This window comes from Aquarana catesbeiana, linkage group LG11 (assembly GCF_042186555.1).
Source record: "Aquarana catesbeiana isolate 2022-GZ linkage group LG11, ASM4218655v1, whole genome shotgun sequence".
Taxonomy (NCBI): domain Eukaryota; kingdom Metazoa; phylum Chordata; class Amphibia; order Anura; family Ranidae; genus Aquarana; species Aquarana catesbeiana.
In genome coordinates, this window is record NC_133334.1 from 16,512,941 (window position 1) to 16,533,658 (window position 20,718).

The 20,718-nt window shown below is 43.7% G+C and overlaps 1 protein-coding gene across 1 annotated transcript in view; it reads right to left on the bottom strand.

Moving 5' to 3' along the window:
* The window catches only part of LOC141111664 (vomeronasal type-2 receptor 26-like), a 53,789-nt gene that overhangs the window by 14,757 nt on the left and 18,314 nt on the right, over positions 1–20,718 (bottom strand). The window contains exons 6-7 of the mRNA XM_073603813.1: positions 17,636–17,848; positions 1,087–1,210 (exon numbers count right to left, since the gene is read on the bottom strand). Coding sequence (XP_073459914.1) covers positions 1,087–1,210; positions 17,636–17,848 — 337 coding nt within the window. The remainder of the gene's footprint in view (positions 1–1,086; positions 1,211–17,635; positions 17,849–20,718) is intronic.

Sequence of the window (20,718 nt, forward strand, 5' to 3'; positions counted from 1 at the left end):
TCACAGTTTGGGTATAATATTTCCACCTCTGTCTATTTTTGTACTGAAGAATAACTTAAAAAATGTGATGCTGGCTGTTTCCATCTTGCTTGTGGGCATGTGAAGCCCACAAGCATTGATTTCCTGGATGCGGTGAATGCTGTTCATTCACAGCTTGTTCACACGCATGATCATTGTTTCCACACTGAATCTTGGGAAGCCTGACACTAAGCTCCCAGGAGACAGTGCGGCGCTGGGGAAAGGCAATAAACACGCCTACTCCCCAAATTTTTTGTGCAGTATTTGAACATCTATGCAATTAACTGAAGGGGGTAAGATTGAGTTAAAAATTTGAGTGGAACCCCACTTTAACTCTCTTTACAGTACATATTAAAATGTACCCGCAGCTTAAAACATGGTCTAGGCACCATTTCTTTCAACCAGCATTCAGCTTTCTTGTAAAATTAATTAGGGCACTGTGAGGTTCCCCTCTGGTTACCCCCACGGTGGTTCCCGGGTTCTCTCGTTCCTTTGGGGAGCCCAGGACCATGGTAAATGGTCCCTCACTGATGAGATGGGGAAAGTTCCTCTGTGATGAATGAACCTGGAAGCGACAAGGATTTTGTCAGGTTTCAGAACTGTCATTTCCTGGCTTTTACTGAGCAGGATCTGTGTTCAGCTGCTTTGAAGGGCACTGGAAGGTCCTTACATACATATGCAAACATGTGCATAGGATCGGCACGCATTTTCAAATGGTGATTGCACCACACATGTGAGGTGTTGCCAGAAATTTTGCAGTAAGAACAATAATTCTATGGCCCTAATTCATGATTAACTCTAAACTGATAATCTATAAATACTTTTAAAGCAACACCTATGGACAATTTTGGGTACCATAGTTTGTAATCATTTCACAGGAGTGCACAGTTTTAAATTGTGATAACTTGGGTATCTGTTTACTTTATACCTCTACTATAACTCTAGAAAATATATAATAGTTGAGGGTCCTAAGTAATTTACTACATAAAATTCTGAAAGTTAAAAAAATGCCCCAGACAGCAGGTGGTCAAAAACAAAACACCCCCAGTAATACTTAAAAATCATTACCTATAATATTTGATATTTCTCCATATGAACACGGGACACAGCTATGACAACAATATTGTATGGAGAAGCCGGGAACTTTCCTGTATCCTCGGGAACAACTTTCTGAGCACTGAGATTTTGGAACCTGACAGAAAGCAACATGTATTATGTATGGAAGTTCACTAAATGTATTTACAAAACCAAGTTTCCTCACCTACGGTGGACACTTTACACGTAATGTGGCCTCACCATCTTACTGTTTCAGATAATACTTCTTTTCCTTTGGAGAACAGTCATGGTGCTGAGATTCATTAACTTGTCAACCATCTTCTGACTGGGGACAACTTTTTTTTTCTGAGTGCCTCTAAAAATCTATTTGTATTTGGGTATCCTGGGGAACAAGGTTTGCTGATGGATCCCTTTCAGCACACCTGGTAGGGCACCACCCCCACTGCTGGTCCTCGGGGAGGCTTCTGGTACTGGCTAATCAGCCTGTCTGGGGTTTGCATGGAGCTCATGGAGTTTGGTGTGGCTAGCAGTGTCTACACAAAGCTAATAAGGGAATTACGCATGCACATTGCCTGCTCTTATGGCTGGGCAGTGTAGGAGGATGTGGGCCAGTGTGGAGCATGTGCGGCTCTCCAAAACTGCGCATACATGGCTCCGCCTGGCCAATCAGAAAGTGGGAGCAGTGCCAGGACTGAAAGGTGCTCCACATGAGACTGATTTATATGTGGCATCCTACTGTATATCTTTTTTCAGTGGTGCCATGATGCCAACCCCCTCAAAAGACCAGAGTTTATGGAGAAGGTAGGGGGGACTCTTGTCGATTCCTGTGGACTCCAGCAATTGTCAGTCAGAATGTCAGTATGCTCTGAGTTTCTTTATTTTCATTGCCTCAGCTCCTCCAGTCCCAGGCACCATTCCCCTCAGTGGTCTGGTGAGAGGGACTCTGTAAGAAGTAGACAGCGGTCATCCTCTGGGGACAGTTTCTGCTTCCATGGTTGTTTGGAGGTTTCCTGCTCACAGTCCGGATTGAGGTCCAGTCATTCTCTGCCAAGGTACTGAGAGGAGTCTCATTATGTACAACCCAGGCTGGGAGGATGCTGGAAGTGCCCTAATAGGGCCTTGCCATGCAAGATAGCCTGCAAAGTCTGCTTCAAAGAAGCGACTACAAACAAAGAGCCAGTGAAACAATACAGCCATTATCTCTATGATAAGGCAAGCATTTCAAGATACTAAAAGCATTTGCAGTTCAAAATAAAGCTCCACCTGCCCCAGTGCCTTCCACCTTACACTCACTATCCCTGCAAATGCCTCCTTCTATGAAAGAGGGCCCAGAGGGCCATGAATCTTCAGCCTCTGATGCTCCTTCCTTGGGTGGGAAGGATAGTCATTATGATGGGTTTGACTTTGCCCTCGAGCAGTCTTTTGTGAAGGAAAGCCCAACTTTGGGAGGATCCACGAAATAAACAAATAAAATACTTTATGAATGTTAGGAGGAAGAGTCTGAACATATTCCTTTCATGGAGGAAATTCAGGAGATTATTGCTGATGAATGGAAACAGGTTAACAAGAGAACCTCCTTTGAGAATAACTTTGCTAAGCTGTACCCCTTGAGATAAGAAAACTAGACTTGAACAATCTAGAGGAGTCTCTGGTGGTCAATGCAGCCCGTATGTGTTTGGCCAGACATGGTACCCTGCCCCCTGATGATGCAGTAACCTTTAAGGATGTGTTAGATAGGTGGTCCGAAATGGATTTTAAAAAGATCTATACACATACTGGTGGGGCATGTAAGCCTTCAGTGGTGCTGACATATATCTCTAAGCCCATGGAAATATGGATTCAAATATCTAAGGCAGCAGTGGAGAATGATCTAGGAAAAGCCAAGATCCTATCTTCTTTCACCAATCTAAAGCTAACAGCTTCTTTTATGTTTTATGCATTGTCAATTTACCTAAAGCTCTCGCCAGAATCTGGCTAAATATGATAACCTAATAATAATAATGTGAAAATCTCCAGGCGGATTATTTGTCAAGGATCACCCTGGTCCCCAGTGGTTCCCAAATGCTGCAAGTGTTTTGGGACCTACCATCATGGTCATTTCTACTGGAAGTGGACTTGTTGACATCTATTCCAGATCCCATCATTCCCAGGCAATGGGAACAGACACATTGAGTGCAGAGGGGACCCTCAAGACAGCTTATGCCTTTCTGGCAGTCCCTCTGATTCAAAGCTTTCTGCTGTAATTTTGGTGGGAGAGAGTGACAATTCTGGGGGATATTACAGATTGACCGAAGAGGCCCTGGTACCCTCTGCTTCTCCACATGAGTATTAAGAAGACACTCCCTCTACCAATAAGGTCAGATCTGCTACTCCAAGGTCCTGTTTATCATCCAGCACCAGAAAGACTGATAGCCTTGGTCTTGAAAGGCAGAGAATAATAGATTTTGGTTGCTCTACAAGAGTCGTGGATACCCCTATAAAGGCAAAGGAAAAGAGCACTTATAGCGTTTGTAGTAGAATATGGTTTAAATTCACAGAAAGTGAAGTCTATCATGTTCTGAAATTCCTGCAAGCAGGGCTTGAGTTTGGCCTGTGCGTATGTACACTAAAGAACCATGTTTCAGGCATTTCTGCTTTCACCAACATTTAATGGGTGACCATTGCCTTGATCATGCAGTTCTTCAAAGCCACAACTCATCTGAAACCTCCTAAAGGTGTGATGCTCCCAAATGGGACCTCCCACTGGTGCTGGACCTTTTGGGCACCAAACATCTTCAGAGTAGATCTCTATGGTATCTCTCACTGAAGAAGGGTTTCCTGGTGGCTTTCCTGGTGGCAATCATGTCAGCCATAAGAGTGCTGGAATTAGCGACCTTGGGGTTTGAAGAACCCTTTGTCATGTTCTTCCTGGATAGGCTAGTATCCAGGCCAATGCCTGGGTTTGTGCCTAAATTATCATCCAGCTTCTACATCACACAAGAGATCATTTTTCTTACCTTCCTCTCAGGGAGTACCCAAGAGGTTAGCCTGCTGTATGTGACCCAAGCTTTGAAATCCTATATTGAAACGATGGCCCATACCTGTTCATCATTCCAAGTGGAGCATGTAAAGACTTAAAGGTTTCCAACAGGATTATTGCCTCTTAGTTGGTGAAGCTTATCACCTTGGCCTACAAGCCGAAGGGGTTGCCTGTGCCAGAGGAACGCACTTCACTAGAAGTGTATTAACCTCGTAGGAGTGTCTCAATTGCCCCCAGAGACAATCTGCAAGGTGGTTACATGGGCCTCAATACAACACCTGAATCTGGCAGAGGTGTTCTGGCTTTTAAAATTAAAGCATGTGTAGCATTATCCCTCCCTTGTGTGGTTAGTTCTTTCCTATTTCCAGGAAAAACTGAAAATTGACAAATACTTACCACAGCTCCCATACAGATTGGTAGGACTACTTACAGAGTGCTGGGCTAAAGGTGGGACACAAGTTTATTAGCTAATGCCCTGATAGTGTAGTGGGGGTGGGGCCTTACCAGATGTGCTGACATGGAGCTTCTCAGGAAAGGATTGCGGTTTGTATTTGTTATTCAATTTTCCATTTTCTGAGCACTCAGATTTTAAACAGAAAGCAACATGTTGTATTACATATAAAAGTTCACTAACTGTACAGTATCTATAAAACCAAATATCCTCAACTGTGGTGGACAGTTTGCAAGTGATGTACCCTCACCTCCATCCTACTGTTTCGGAAAAATCTCTTCTATGGACAGCAATCATGGTGCTGAGATTGTTCAGTGTGTATACCATCTGCTGACTGTGGACTTCAACAACTCTTTTTTTTCTGAGCTCCTCTAGAAATCTTTTTATTTGGTTACAGCAGCTCTACATCATTTTTTTTCTGATTAGCAGATTACCAAAATGTTTTTAATTTTTTTTTTGTTTAATGGCAGCTTACACTAACACATTACCTAAATAGGTTTTAAAAGCCAACTTATTATCTGGAATATTTGACTTCAGTTAATCACTTTTAAAAATTATACTTATTTTAGCTTGTGGTAGTTTTTTCTTCCTATGGGTTTTCTTCTTCACAGAAATATCCAAGTGGAGGTCTCCATTCATAAGGGGGGTTCTCATATAGCTCACCATTGGGGCCTCCCTTGTGGTGATACCCAAAAAGTGGTTTTGGTAACCATTGTCTCTGTTCCTCCTGATACCTCAATCTTCTCACCTGCACCATTTTCATTATATTTCTTATAGTCCCCATTCTTATTTTTATTTATATTTTTACTTTTAGATTTATTTGGATGATTATTCTTGCTACAGCGCTGATAAATAATTATTTGAATATGTTGCCATCAGCATTACTTGATTTTATGAGTTTGATGTTGAGGAACTCAAGTGGCCTGCACAGAACTCTGATCTTCACATTATTTATCAGTTCACCGCATTGTTTCCAGAAAGCTCATAAGAGACAGAAGGGAGTTTAGGGAAGAGAAAATGTTATGTCTAACCTAGAGAGAAATGTGGGAGAAAAACTCTTATGCCCTGTACACACGGTCAGATTTTCCGATGGAAAATGTGCGATCAGAGCTTGTTATCGGAAATGGGCTCCATCGGACTTTTTTCATCTGAATTTCCGACACACAAAGTTTGAGAGCAGGCTATAAAATTTTCCGACAACAAAATCCGTTAACGTCAATTCCGACTGTGTGTGAACAATTCCAGGCATGCTCAGAATAAATTCCGAGACGGAACAGCTCGGTCTGGTAAAATTAGCATTCGTAATGGATATAGCACTTTCGTCACGCTGCAATGTTTTAAATTGTTTAATGCAGCGCACTCTCTTCTTCTTTATAATGCTAGAAGAATTAAATTGTTTTGCTGCTCATATTCACACAGAGTTCTCACAAACTTCTTTCTTTATTATTTATCGTGATTTCATGAATATAATATTTTTATTTGTCACATCTCCCAAAAAAAATTAAATTTTTTTATGTTTTTAGATTTTTTTTGTTCTCATTTTTTGAAATCCTGATCTCCTGTTATTTTTTGTATATATATATTTTTTACTCCAGCATAGTTTTGGGTGTGTTTTGTGTGTCAAGTTATCACAACACCATTATTATCTTGTATTATTTAATCTCAAGGAGGTTGCTTGGTGTTGGTGTCTCTTGTTAATTTCACATTGTATTTTTGAAATGTACCTGCCCCTCACAAACAAACTGTCCTTTTTGAAGGAAAACACACATAGGCGAGTATAATAAAACAAGCCAAAAAAAGAGGGAGGCAACGCTGGAGAAACAGCAGAAATTGGCAAAGCCTTTGGCCCCCAGGGCACACATCAATTATTTCCAGGCAAAATTGGTGGCCTGAGGAGTCCTTATATAATGGAGCACAATCTGGTCCAGAAGTCCAAGAGATCATGAACAGCAGCAGATGACATGTATGTCCCCAGGCTGTGGTTATACAAGAGCCTGCGTTTTTTGTCAGACCAGACTGAACCCAGGGCCATCACTTTCTTGTCTTCCTTCCACTCTTCCTTCCACGCTGTGTCTGTGGTGGTGGAGTTGTGGCAGGAGGAGGAGGAGGATGCAACTCACACATTTGGGTATTGGGTGTGATTTCGCCCCTCACCCCCTTAGTTAATGTTTTATAAAGGATGTCCTCACACATGAGACATTGGCCCTCCTGCATGTCCTGTAGTTTTGTGGCAGCCATGCAGGCAAAGGCCTCTTCATGAGTGGGTGTGGCTCTGAGGGACACAGAAGCCTCCTGAATCAGCCTGAATGCTAAATCCTCCACGTTACTCCCCTTCCTCGGTCTTTTGTTTGGAAGGCAGAGGGGAGGAACCTGGGATTCTGTGAGGCTCCTACTGGGCCCGGCCTCTTCCTGGCTGCCACTTACCCCACCTCCTCCTGGCTGCCACTAACCCCCGCCTCCTCCTGGCTGCCACATTCCACAGCCTCCTCCTGTGTGCCACATTCCACAGCCTCGTCCTGGCTGAGGTCTTCCTGTGTATGAAAAAGGGACATAGTTTTAGTTTTTACTTCATCAATCACACACAATTTTCATATCATGACTGTTGCAAATTGAATGTTAACAAATATAAAAGACTATCCTTCTGAGCCCAGCATTTTTCATTCTTGTCCCAATTATTTTTGCCCACTACTGTCTATTGATATGTAAACGCCTTTTTTAAATCAGCAATTCGTGATCAATAATAACATCTAGTAAAGATAATTTCTTTATTGACCAGAAATCTGTAGAAGAATGCTATACCTGGCTCAAGCTGGGCCCCTCCACTTCTTTCTGGCTGGAAGTCCCAGGTTGGACATCGGAAGCCTCAGCTGGGGTGGAAGGAAGAGTGGAAGGAAGGGTTGAGAGGGATTCCCTGACTCCAGTCTGGTCTGACAGAAAATGAAGTCTCTCATAGTACCACAGCCTGGGGACATAAACGTCATCTGCTGCAGCTCCGGATCTCTGGGAATCCTGGACCTTCTTGCGCTCCCTAAGATAAGTGCTCCTCAGGCCACCAATTTTGGCTTTTAAATAGGGGATGGTTGCTGTGGGGACCACCGGCTTCACCAACTCCAGCAGTTTCTCCAGCGCTGTCTGCCTCTTTTGTTTATTATTATATTGCAGGTGTTTTAACTTCCACAGACATGGCAGCTCCCTGTATTTATCTATGAACAGGGGGAGGAAGTTGTGGTCATTGAAGCCATCCATTTTATCTGCAATACACAAGACAAACCCTAATGTCAGGCTAAAGTCTCCTAATCTTGTCCCAATATAGGCCTCAATCTATAAGTAGTATAGGCCCAAGTTTAAATGTTACCTTCGTTATCACGATCAGCGCTTCCTATACTCCTTCCTCTGCTCACAGATCGTACGTACTAGGCACGCGTGTTACGCTTTATATACACTGTGCATGCAGAAACTCCGCCTGCCCCTGATGTTCTTTCTAGTCTATTTCCCACCCCTTCTCATTCGGGACAGTGGGGAAGAGCACATGGTGGAGACAGAGCAGGTGCGTGCTAATTATAGCAACGAGGAGGAGGAGAAAAGGCCGGAGCCAGAAACATCACGATCCCGGAGGAGAAGATTTAAGGCATCAAATATTTCCTTTGTTGAGATGGTGGAGATGGTGGACATCTTGAAAAGGGCCGACTTACCCCAACCCAAATATGAGAAAGGCCAAGATCATGGCTAAAGTTGTGAAGAGTTTGCACCATAATTTTGGGGTATGTCGATCCAAGGATCAACTGAGAAGCGGTGGTCGGACCTCAAATTCAGGGACTACGATCAGTATAGAAGGATCAGGAGAGTGCTGCAAAAAAGTAAGTAGTTGTGCTCTGTTCCTATTCTTTATTCTTATTACGTTCGTGCTGCTCCATGTGCTTTTCTTTACTGTTGTACAGTTTAAAATGGCAACTTTCATGTTCATGGACACATTATTCGTTCGTAGGAAACATTGTTAGTTCGGCCAATAAAACACCATGTTTTGTCCAGATGCAGTTCAATACATTTTTTCTGGCCTACCTCTCTTAAAAAATGTTGGTAGTGTAGATGGGTTTGTAACTAGAATGAAATGCAAACTAGATTCTGTGTAAGGAGAGGACACTGAGCAGCTGTTTACACATCTGGACGCTGGAGCACTAGTGTGGGACACAAGAACACCCTTTTTATTAGGGGGCCCACACAGGTGCTCCAGTGTATACTATAGGGGTGACTCAATCTGTGAAGTTTGTACAAAACAGGTAAGTATTCAAGCTTGACAAAGGAAAAAAATATTTCTTCATTTTGCAACTCTGCCAAAAGAGACAATTGCACCCCACTTCCAAGCAATGTTTCATATTCCTATTTCTGCCATCAAATATCTGTGTGCTAAGTATACCTATTTTTTTTCACATAGGAGAGAAAAGACTTGGAGGACACCACTCATCAGAGGAGACAACAGACCCCCCACCTCATGAAGAAGTGGAAACCCAGCAAACCCAAGCAGAGCGGGAGGAGGAAGACATGGTGGAAATAGTCACCACAACAGGTGATTGTCTGCGACCACAGGCTCAGGTAAGAGATGGATGCCAGGCATATTTATAATACATGGTGTGTTTTTTTTTTGTATTTTAGTTGATTGTCATGTTGTGGAAGAAGGTCATTTCACTAGTGAAAGTGCCCAGATCCTGATCGGGGAGATAATGGGGTGTAATAGGGACTTGGAAAACATCGAGCTAAAGATCAATGATGTTCAAAACAAAATGAAGAACATCATTGATGTTTTAGGGAGAATTTAAAACCCCTAGAAATCCCTAAGTTATTTCTGCTTTATTCTAGTTTTTTTCTGACAATTTTTTTTACATATTCTAGAAAAGCCAAATTTTGAAGATGCACACATTGTGTCAACATGTGCTATCTGCTATCACAAGAGATTAATGTACATGTTTTGGGGGTGCAACCCCTTCCTCAATAATAAAGTAGCTGAGAGGAAGGGGTTGCACCCACAAAACACGTCCCTTGATCCCCCATGATGGCAGCTAGCACATGTTGACATTCGGCAATTTGTGTGCATCTTCAAAATTTGGCTTTTCCAGGGGTGACTTCACCCCATCTGCTGAACGCAATATCAAACACAGTTCATAAATACTCATGTCTGATATTGCCTTTACTTTCTATAAAAGTTGAACTTTGTAAATTCCAGAGTTGTGTATTTTTTTATGGTTTTAAACATGCCTGTTTTACCTTAAAAGGCAATTTCTACTTTTAATGTGACCTAAAAAATTGTTAAAACATGTTGGTTTGTTCTAAAAACCTTTTATAAATGTACATGTGATTGTGCTTTGATTAAAAAGATTGAGAATCAACAATGTGTGGCTTCTTCTTTCAATGCTCAAAAGCAATTTTTGTAGTAAAGTTGATGTTTTCAGTGGCAATGGGGGTTATTTACTAAAGGCAAATCCACTTTGCACTACAAGTGCAGTTTTAGTGCAGTCTCAAGTGCACTTGTAGTGCAAAGTGTATTTTCCTTTAGTAAATAACACCCAATGGTGCTTTCTAATTTTACACAATAATGCCAAGCAGTAAATCAAAGCAAATATTTGTTCAGTTTAAAATATATTTTTATTTAAAAAATGTCTCAGACATTGTCTGGCATATCGATGGCCCCCCTACCCACAAAGTATTCCATGTATCTTATATGGACCTCGGGGGCACTCTCGGGGGCAAGCCAGGACGGCCAGCTTCAAGCGCCGTCAGGGTTGGTTCATTAATATGAATTCCGGCCTCAGGTCCAACTGAGCCAGCATAGTTCCAAGAATTTCTCCTTAAATAATTGTGAGAGAACACAGCAAGCCAGGATGATGTGATTAAGTTTATATTCCACCATGTGTATCGGTGTAAGAAAAAGGCGGAACCGGCTGGCCATTATTCCAAACGTGTTCTCCACCACCCTTCTGGCTCTGGCCAGCCAGTAATTAAAAACCCTCTGGTCCGGGGTGAGGGTCCTCATAGAGAATGGCCGCATAAGATGGTCCCCCAGCTCAAACGCTTAATCCGCAAAGAAGATGAATGGGAGTCCTTCCGCATTGTCTTCTGGAGGTGGCAAGCCCAAGCTGCCATTCTGGAGACGCCTGTAGAACTCCGTTTGGGCGATGACTCCACCATCTGACATCCGGCCATTCTTCCCCACGTCCACATACAGGAACTCGTAAGTAGCCGACACCACCGCCAACGTCACTATACTATTGAACCCCTTGTAGTTGTAATAGTATGACCCCGAGTTGGGTGGTGGGATGATGTGGACGTGTTTCCCATCAATTGCCCCGACGCAGTTAGGAAAGTCCCACCGTTGGGCAAAGTGGGATGCCACAGTCTGCCATTCCTGTGGGTTGGAAGGAAACTGTGGAGTCTACCAAGAAAAATAAATTAATCATTTTGCACATAAACATTGAAAGCAGATTAGACACAAACATTCTTGGCCAACATCAGTATAACATTTATTTTAGGGAGTATTTAAAGACTAAGGTCCACCTATCAGATCCCCCCCCCCATGGGCCATTTTAGAAATGTTAGGGGGGGATGTTTTGGACAGGTAACCCTCTCCACTTCATTGAGAGATGAATGCCTAAATAATGTGTATTACTTTTGCCAGCCCCTCCTTACTTACACTATTGGCAGCCCACTGGACAGGTAAGAAGTGTCATAATACAAAGATATAAATACACACGGTACACGTTTTAGTACATTTTTACATTCTGCTATTACCTATCAAGATAATAATAGGATACAAAAACTTTAAACAGTACCATTTGAAAGTATTCAGGCAGGCCCTTGCACTACATGCTTTGGTAAATTCATCCATAAATCTGACCACAAAAGAGGTAGGTATAGTGTGTATGGGTTTGGCAAAGTCAGCAGATAGAGGATTGGTATCAGCTGAGTTAGCAGTTGGGGGGAGGGAGGGTTCCAAATGATTTTGGGACCCCCCAAAAAAAACCTCTGGCACTCTGCCTGAATTTTACCACTTGCTGACCGCCTAACGCAGATATACTGCAGCAGAATGGCATGGGCAGGCAAAATCACGTACCTGGTGCCGAGGAAGTCGGCATCGTTAGGGGAGCGATCCCTGCTGAGGGAGAGGCCACTCATTCGTGGCCACCCCCTCGCGATCGCTCCCAACAAATGAAAATCTTCCTCTGTTGCTGTAATGTAAACAGCGGCAGAGGAAGTGATGTCATCTCTCCTCGAGTCGGTCTTTTCGTTCCGGCGCGAGGAGAGAAGACATCCAAGTAAGTGCACCAATCACAACACTTACAGTAGAACACTCTAGGCACACGTTTCACCCCCCCATCACCCCCTGATCAACCCCCCGATCACCCCCCCTGCACCCCCTGTCACAGTGACACCAATAGCAGTTTTTTTTCTGATTATTGCATTGGTGTCATTTGTGGCAGTTATATGTGGTAGGGCAGTTAGTGTTAGGCCCCTTTAGGTCTAGGGTACCCCCCTAACCCCCCTAATAAAGTTTTAACCCCTTGATCACCCCCCGTCACCAGTGTCACTAAGCGATCTTTTTTTGATCGCTGTATTGTTTTGATCTCTGTATCATTACAGGTGACGCTAGTTAGGGAGGTAAGTATTTAGGTTCGCCGTCAGCATTTTATAGTGTCAGGGACCCCCATATACCACCTAATAAAAGGTTTTAGCCCCTGATTGCCCCCTAGTTAACCCTTTCACCACTGATCACCGTATAACCGTTACGGGTGTCAGGTTAGTGCCAGTACTGCTAACACCCACGCACGCAGCATACACCTCCCTTAGTGGTATAGTATCTGAACGGATCAATATCTGATCTGATCAGATCTATACCAGCGTCCCCAGCAGTTTAGGGTTCCCAAAAATGCAGTGTTAGCTGGATCAGCCCAGATACCTGTTGGCACCTGTGTTTTGCCCCTCCGCCCTGGCCCAGCCCAGCCCACCCAAGTGCAGTATTGATCGATCACTGTCGCTTACAAAACACTAAACACATAACTGCAGTGTTCGCAGAGTCAGGCCTGATCCCTGTGATCGCTAACAGTTTTTTTGGTAGCGTTTGAATCAGTCGCTAACAATCAGGAGCTTTTTTACCTGTGAGTCTCACTACTGTACCACTAAATTTAGAGCCCAAAGTGGCAAATCGAAGGTACAGTAGTGAAGAGGCCTACACGTTTCGGAGCATGACAGATAGTGAAGAGGAAGTCACTCATCTGTCAGATTCAGGCTCAGAATATGATCCTGTAGATGACAGATAGCTCTGACGACGGAGTTGTGGTCCCTGCCAAGGTCAGGCGTACTCGACCCCAATCTTCTTCTGCTGTTGTTGAGGTGCAGGAACCGCAGGTCCCTCGTATGGAGCAGAGAAGTACTAGCGCCGCTTTTCCTTCTCGTGAACTGGCAAGCACCAGCAGCCTAGTACAGCCCAGTTGTAGTCAAATCAGCACTGCAGTAACACTTGGTGCTGTGGCGAGTCCTATAAGTGCAGTTCAAGATGGTGAGGTGGCAAGCACAAGTAGTGTCCTGCTGCCACCAAGAAGACAAACACAGGCCCGTCATGCCCACAGTGCCCTTCCTGCTGCATTTGCCAATCCTAATTGGGAACCCACAACTTCTGCAGCACCCGTACTTCCCCCATACACATCCCCAACCAAATGCAGTCGGCTGCATGAGAGGCATTTTCTTTATGTCCTCCCGAGTACCCCTACCCAACGAACCCCCCAAAAAAGATGTTGTGTCTGCAGCAAGCGCGGATATAAACAAAAATAGTTGTTATAGTTATAGTTATATAATTATAGTTAGCATAGTTATAGTTCTCTCTCTCTATTCTCTCTCTATTGTTCTGCTCTTTTTTACTGTATTCTATCTTACAATGTTTTATTGTTATTATGTTTTATCATGTTTGCTTTTCAGGTATGCAATTTTTTATACTTTACTGTTTTATTGTTAACCATTTTTTTGGGGCGATGCCCCCATGCTTCGGCATATATAAATAGTGCATGTATGCCCATCATTAGAAGTGGGTGGATGAAGGGAGGCATTCTAATGGTGGGCATACCCACCGATCAATCTCTTTTTTTCGTTCAGCCCACAGGCTGCATGAAAAAAAAAGATTACAATATATGCCCAACAAGGATGTTGCTGGACTTTGAGTGGTTATACCAGAATGATGCCTGCAGGTTTAGGTATCATCTTGGTATCATTCTTTTCAGCCAGCAGTCGGCTTTCATGTAAAAGCAATGCTAGTGGCTAATTAGCCTCTAGACTGCTTTTACAAGCAGTGGGAGGGAATGTCCCCCCCTCCCACCGTCTTCCATGTTTTTCTGTGGCTCTCCTGTCCCAACAGGGTACCTGAGAATGCAGCCGGTGATTTGGCCAGCTGACCATAGAGCTGATCAGAGACCAGAATGCTCCAATCATCGCTATGGCCTAAGAAACCAGAAGCTACGAGCATTTCATGACTTAGATTTCGCCGGATGTAATTAGCGCCATTGGGAAATTGGGAAAGCATTTTATCACACCGATCTGGGTGTGGTCAGATGCTTTGAGGGCAGAGGAGAGATCAGGGTCTAATAGACCCCATTTTTTTAAAAAAAGAGTACCTGTACCTATTGCTATCATAGGGGATATTTACATTCCCTGACATAACAATAAAAATGATAAAAAAAATGAAAGGAACAGTTTAACAATAAGATAAAAAAGCAAAAAAAAAGCAAAAAAAAAAAGCAATTGCACCATGCATGTGAGGTATCACCGCGAAGGTCAAATCGAGGGAAGTAATTTTAGCAGTAGACCTCCTCTTTAAATCTAAAGTGGTAGCCTGTAAAGGCTTTTAAAAATGTATGTAGTTTGTCGCCACTGCACGTTTGTGCGCAATTTTAAAGCATGTCGTGTTTGGTATCCATGTATTTGTCCTAAGATCATCTTTTTTACTGCATCAAACATTTGGGCAATATAGTGTGTTTTGGTGCATTAAAATTTAAAAAAAGTGTGTTTTTTCCCCAAAAAATGCATTTGAAAAATCGCTGCGCAAATACTGTGTGAAAAAAAAAATGAAACACCCACCATTTTAATCTGTAGGGCTTTTGCTTTAAAAAAAAATATTTAATGTTTGGGGGTTCAAAGTAATTTTCTTGCAGAAAAAAATACTTTTTCATGTAAACAAATAATGTCAAAAAGGGCTTTGTCTTCAAGTGGTTAGAAGAGTGGGTGATGTGTGACATAAGCTTCTAAAAGTTGTGCATAAAATGCCAGGACAGTTCAAACCCCCCCAAATGACCCCATTTTGGAAAGTAGACACCCCAAGCTATTTGCTGAGAGGCATGTCGAGTCCATGGAATATTTTATATTGTGTCACAAGTTGCGGGAAAAAGACACATTTTTTTTTTGCACAAAGTTGTCTCTAAATGATATATTGCTCAAACATGCCATGGGCATATGTGGAATTACACCCCAAAATACATTCTGTTGCTTCTCCTGAGTATGGGGATACCACATGTGTGAGACTTTTTGGGAGCCTAGCCTTGCACGGGACCCCGAAAACCAAGCACCGCCTTCAGGCTTTCTAAGGGCGTAAATTTTTGATTTCACTCTTCACTGCCTATCATAGTTTCGGAGCCATGGAATGCCCAGACGGCGCAAACCCCCCACAAATGACCCCATTTTGGAAAGTAGACACCCCAAGCTATTTGCTGAGAAGTATGGTGAGTATTTTGCAGACCTCACTTTTTGTCAAAAAGTTTTGAAAATTGAAAAAAGAAAAAAAAAAAAAATTTTTCTTTTTTTTCTTCATTTTCAAAAACAAATGAGAGCTGCAAAATACTCAGCTGCAAAATACTTTGCCTCTCAGCAAATAGCTTGGGGTGTCTACTTTCCAAAATGTTGTCATTTGGGGGGGTTTGTGCCATCTTGGCATTTTATGGCCTTCGAAACTGTGATAGGATGTGAGGAGTGAAATCAAAAATTTATGCCCTTAGAAATCCTGAAGGCGGTGATTGGTTTTCGGGGCCCCGTACGCAGTTAGGCTCCCAAAAAGGCATGTGTGAGCAATATATCATTTAGTGACAACTTTTTGTACTTTTTTTGTCATTATTAAATCACTTGGGACAAAAAAATTAATATTCAATGGGCTCAACATGCCTCTCAGCAATTTCCTTGGGGTGTCTACTTTCCAAAATGGAGTCATTTGGGGGGGTTTTGTACTGCCCTGCCATTTTAGTACCTCAAAAAATGAGATAGGCCGTCATAAACTAAAAGCTGTGTAAATTCCAGAAAATGTACCCTAGTTTGTAGATGCTATAACTTTTGTGCAAATCAATAAATATACGCTTATTGACATTTTTTTACCAAATACATGTGGCTGAATACATTTTGAACTAAATGTATGACTAAAATTGAGTTTATTGGATTTTTTATAACAAAAAATAGAAATTATCATTTTTTTTCAAAATTTTCGGTCTTTTTCCATTTATAGCGCAAAAAAAAAAAACTGCAGAGGTGATCAAATACCATCAACAGAAAGCTCTATTTGTGGGAACAAAAGGACGCAAATTTCGTTTGGGTACAGCATTGCATGACTGCGCAATTAGCAGTTAAAGTGACGCAGTGCCAAATTGTAAAAAGCGCTCTGATCAGGAAGGGGGTAAAACCTTCTGGGGCTAAAGTGGTTAAAGCACACATCACAATTTTACACATTTTAGGGGGTATTTAGGATAAAGCACTACTATGGAGCAGACAAAATACATTGTTAATTGAGTAGACGAGGTGGATATAGGCCCAGGAGAGCATGCTGGGGAGGTAAGTGAAGGCAAATATGAAGGACAAAAAAAAAATGTTTTAATCCAGCATGCATGAGGACAAAGGGGACATTCACAGCATATTACAATCATGGTAATTAGGGAAAGAGGAAAGAAATACAATATTTTAACAAACATTAAATACAATAAAATGTGATGTTAAAGGATAAATCTTACCTTAATATAGTCCTTCTGCAGGACCTGGATGATGGCAGAACAGGTCCTCAGGATAATGATCCCCAGAGCCTGGGGGGAGATGCCTGTCGAGAACTTGAGGTCCTGCAGGCTTCTCCCCGTCGCCAAGTACTGCAGGGTGGCGACGAGCCTCTGCTCCGGAGTGATGGCTTGCCTCATGCAGGTATTCTGCCTGCTGATATAAGGGGTCAGCAAAGCAAACAAACGGTGAAATACGGGGTCCATCATCCGGAGAAAGTTCCTGAAATCATCAGGATTATTCTCATGGATCTCACAGAGCAATGGCATGTGACAGAATTGGTCACGCTGGAGCTACCAATTCTTGGTCCATGAACTCCTCCTTGCCCTGTTCATGGACTGGGCTTGTGTCAAAGTAAGGACCCCAACACCAAGCCCTCACACAGCACGAACTCTATGATGAGTACATACACGCAACATGGCTAGAAAACGGACGGCTGGTCAGAACGGAGTAACAGAACGCACTGAAGAACAGCAAGGCCTGTGAAGAGCGACCTGAAAATCAGTAACGAACAGACAAGAACACAATGACAAGTCAATGGGAACTCGCTGCACAAAGACCAGATACAAACCCACAAGCACAAACTGAACAGCAGAAATACGATCTGAAAACCACGAGTCTGAAAAGTGCGAATCGTCTCTCACCAAACTTTTACTAACACGAGATTAGCAAAAGGAGCCCAAAGGGTGCCGCGCTTGATATTGAACTGCCCTTTTATAGTCTCATCATATGTGGTGTACGTCACCGCGTTCTTGGCGTTCGGAAATTCTGACAACTTTGTGTGACCGTGTGTATGCAAATTTGAGCCAACATCCGTCGTAAAAAATCCATGGATTTTGTTGTAGGAATGTCTGATCAATGTCAGACCATGTGTACAGGGCATAACATTTTTCTTACTTTACCTTGGGTCAAGAAAAGTCCTTGCTGGGAGAGCGATCGTTCTGATAGTTGATATTTAAGATTACGGCACATGAATGACACACATTTTCAAGTCTTCTTTCTGTAGCACCTCACAGAATCTCATATAGCCTTACCTGATTTTTCTTATTTTTCCAGTTAATTAAAGTAGAATTAATTGCAAGTTTCCAATAACCAAACCCATCACTAAGGAAATTCCCAACAGATCTGGTAAACAAACTCCCATTAACAAAAACATGGTTCTGAATAGTAAAGTGTATAACAAGGTTTTCATTTCCTTTTTTTGTAGCGGCTTTTGCATATAATATTGTTTTTAAGTACCAGTTCAACTACAAAGTAAAAACATTGCATATTATATTACATATCACTGTTACTGAACGACTACATTTAAGTTCATGTAAACCAAATTACTAAAAATAATTCCTGGCGATCCTGCCATAAATGTCCTTGTTTAGGTACTTCCTGTTATAAAGTGACAACCTCTGTCCCTGTCTCCCAATTGGGCTGCTGCATTATCACCTTGTCACATGACATTCCACCAGTGACTAAAATTGGCTATTTCAGCACACATTACCCAGGCATGGTCCACTGTTTTCACCAGAAGTCAGGTAGGCTAAAATTTTGCCTAATGCCGCGTACACACAAGTGGACTTTTCGACCGGACTGGTCCGACGGTCTATCCGACTAACTTTCAATGGACTTCCGACGGACTTTCCGAATGAACAGACTCACGCACACACGACTGGACTTTCCAGCAGAATAGGTCCAACGGTCTTCCCGAGGGACTTTCGACAGAGTTACGGTGGACTTCTGGACTTGCCCACACACATTCATTTTGAACGTGATGAAGTACGACGGGACTAGAAAAGGAAGTCAATCTTTCCACTTTTATCAGCGAGATTAACATCTTGCGAGCCTCATTGCAGAGCATACCAGGCCCTCAGGTCTGGTATGGATTTTAAGGGGAACCCCCTATGCTGAAAAAAACGGCATGGGGGTCCCCCAAAATCAATACAAGACCCTTATCCGAGCACGCAGCCCGGCTGGTCAGGAAAGGGGGTAGGGACGAGCGAGGGTCCCCCCCTTCTGAACCGTACCAGGCTGCATGCCCTTAACATGGGGGTGGGTGCTTTGGGGAAGGGGGGCACCCTGCAGCCCCCCACCCCAAAGCACCTTGACCCCATGTTGATGAGGACAAGGGCCTCTTCCCGATGTTGACACGACGCTCTCTCCTGTTGTAATGCTGTGTTCATGGTGCACAACGACTTATATAGGCATGGGGCGTGGTCACGGGTGGTGACCCCGCCCCTTATGACGGTACAATCCCAGCATGCTCCGGGACTGTGACATTATAAGGGGCAGGGTCACCAGGTCACGCCCCATTCCTATATAAGTCGTTGCGCACCATGAACACAGCATTACAGCGGGAGAGAGCGTTGTGTCAACATTGGAAGAAGAGAAGAGGACAATGGAGAAGACCGGACCACTGCTAGCAAGAGAGCAGCAAAAGAGCAGAAGATAGTGGAGGATCCCGGCAGAAGAACCGGAGAGCGTTAGAAGAACCGGAGAGTGGTAGAAGAGGCCGGAGAGCGGGAGAAGAACCGGACACCAGGAGAAGAGGCTGGAGAGAGCAGAGAAGTCAGAAGAGACCCCCAAACTCAGAAGAAGACCCCCAGAGCTGCCTAATAAATTACTTTAAAAACCTGTGTAGTGTGTTTTTTTATTGACACTTTTTCCCCAGGTGTACGATGTACCCCTACTCATTCACATAGGGCGGGGGCTGGGATCTGGGGGCCCCCTTATTAAAGGGGCTCCCAGATTCTGATAAGCCCCTTGCCCGCAGACCCCGACAACCAACGGCCAGGGTTGTCGGGAAGAGGCCCTTGTCCTCATTAACATGGGGACAAGGTGCTTTAGGGTGGGGGGCCACAGGGCACCCCCCTTCCCCAAAGCACCCACCCCCCATGTTGAGGGCATGCGGCCTGGTACGGTTCAGGGGGGGCTCGCTCGTCCCCACCCCCTTTCCTGACCGGCCGGGCTACGTGCTCGGATAAGGGTCTGGTATGGATTTTTGGGGGGCCCCCACGCTGTTTTTTTTTGGCGTAGGGGGTTCCCCTTAAAATCCATACCAGACCTGAGGGACATTATCGCCTCCCTGTCATGCTCACTGCAATAGGAAAATGTGTTTTTCCTATCGCAGCGAGCACGAGATGCATAGTACCCTGTCGCCGAGAACCAGAGCGAGAAACATTCTCGTGGGCAGGTGCTATAGCTGCCCTTGCGTCGTATTCGGTCTGTCGGACCAGCATACAGACGAACGGGCTTCCCAATAGGAACTAGGTCATGCAGAAAGATTTGAAACATGTTTCAAATCTAAAGTCCGTCTGATTTTTGACCGAAAATGTCCGTCGGAAGTCCGCACACGGTCAAATTGTCAGACAAATTTGGTCCGTCGGACCAGTCCGGTCAAAAAGTTTGCTCGTGTGTACAGGGCATAAGGGTAGGGTTCATGATGTGTAGTTGGGATGTGAAGAGATGGGTGCCACACACATTTTGAAAACTTTAGAGAGTTTATTAAGAGTAATAGACTCTTGAGAGAGAGGGTTAGAGTCACAGGACACTAAAAAAATATGACATGAATTGCAGATTTAAAAACTGCTTTCAGCCACATAAAAAGGCCATTCAAGCCAAGGCCAGAACTTTTTATGCTAGGAAAGAGTGAATAGGAGACAAAGACCCTTACAGTAACACAAGAAAAGAATAATTATGCAGAGCTGACAGCTACAAGCAGTTGCAGCACTACACTTACTGGACTAGCCTCCAGACTTCCTGTAGTGTTCATTTCTCCAATCCAGAATCTGAATTCACTTCTCTTGGGCAACACCTTACACTGGGCAGTGCAAGCTTTAGACTCCTGGCTTGACTGTGACCTTCTGTCACGTACCTGGTGAAGCAGCCTGACATGATGAGGAAGGCCTCTCTTACACCTCCAACTTGGGGGCCCTGATAGAGCAGATAGGTAGCGCAAGAGTATAGAGTGGCACAAGTGCCTATTGATCTTGGTAGCAGCATTCTCAGGATCAAGCAGGGGAAGACCGTCAGTAGACCACAGCAAAGTAGGAGTGCAAGATGAACACCAGTGAGCAGGAGACAGGAACAGGCTGGCGCTGGACACAGCAGACAGGCATTGGCTGGTAGA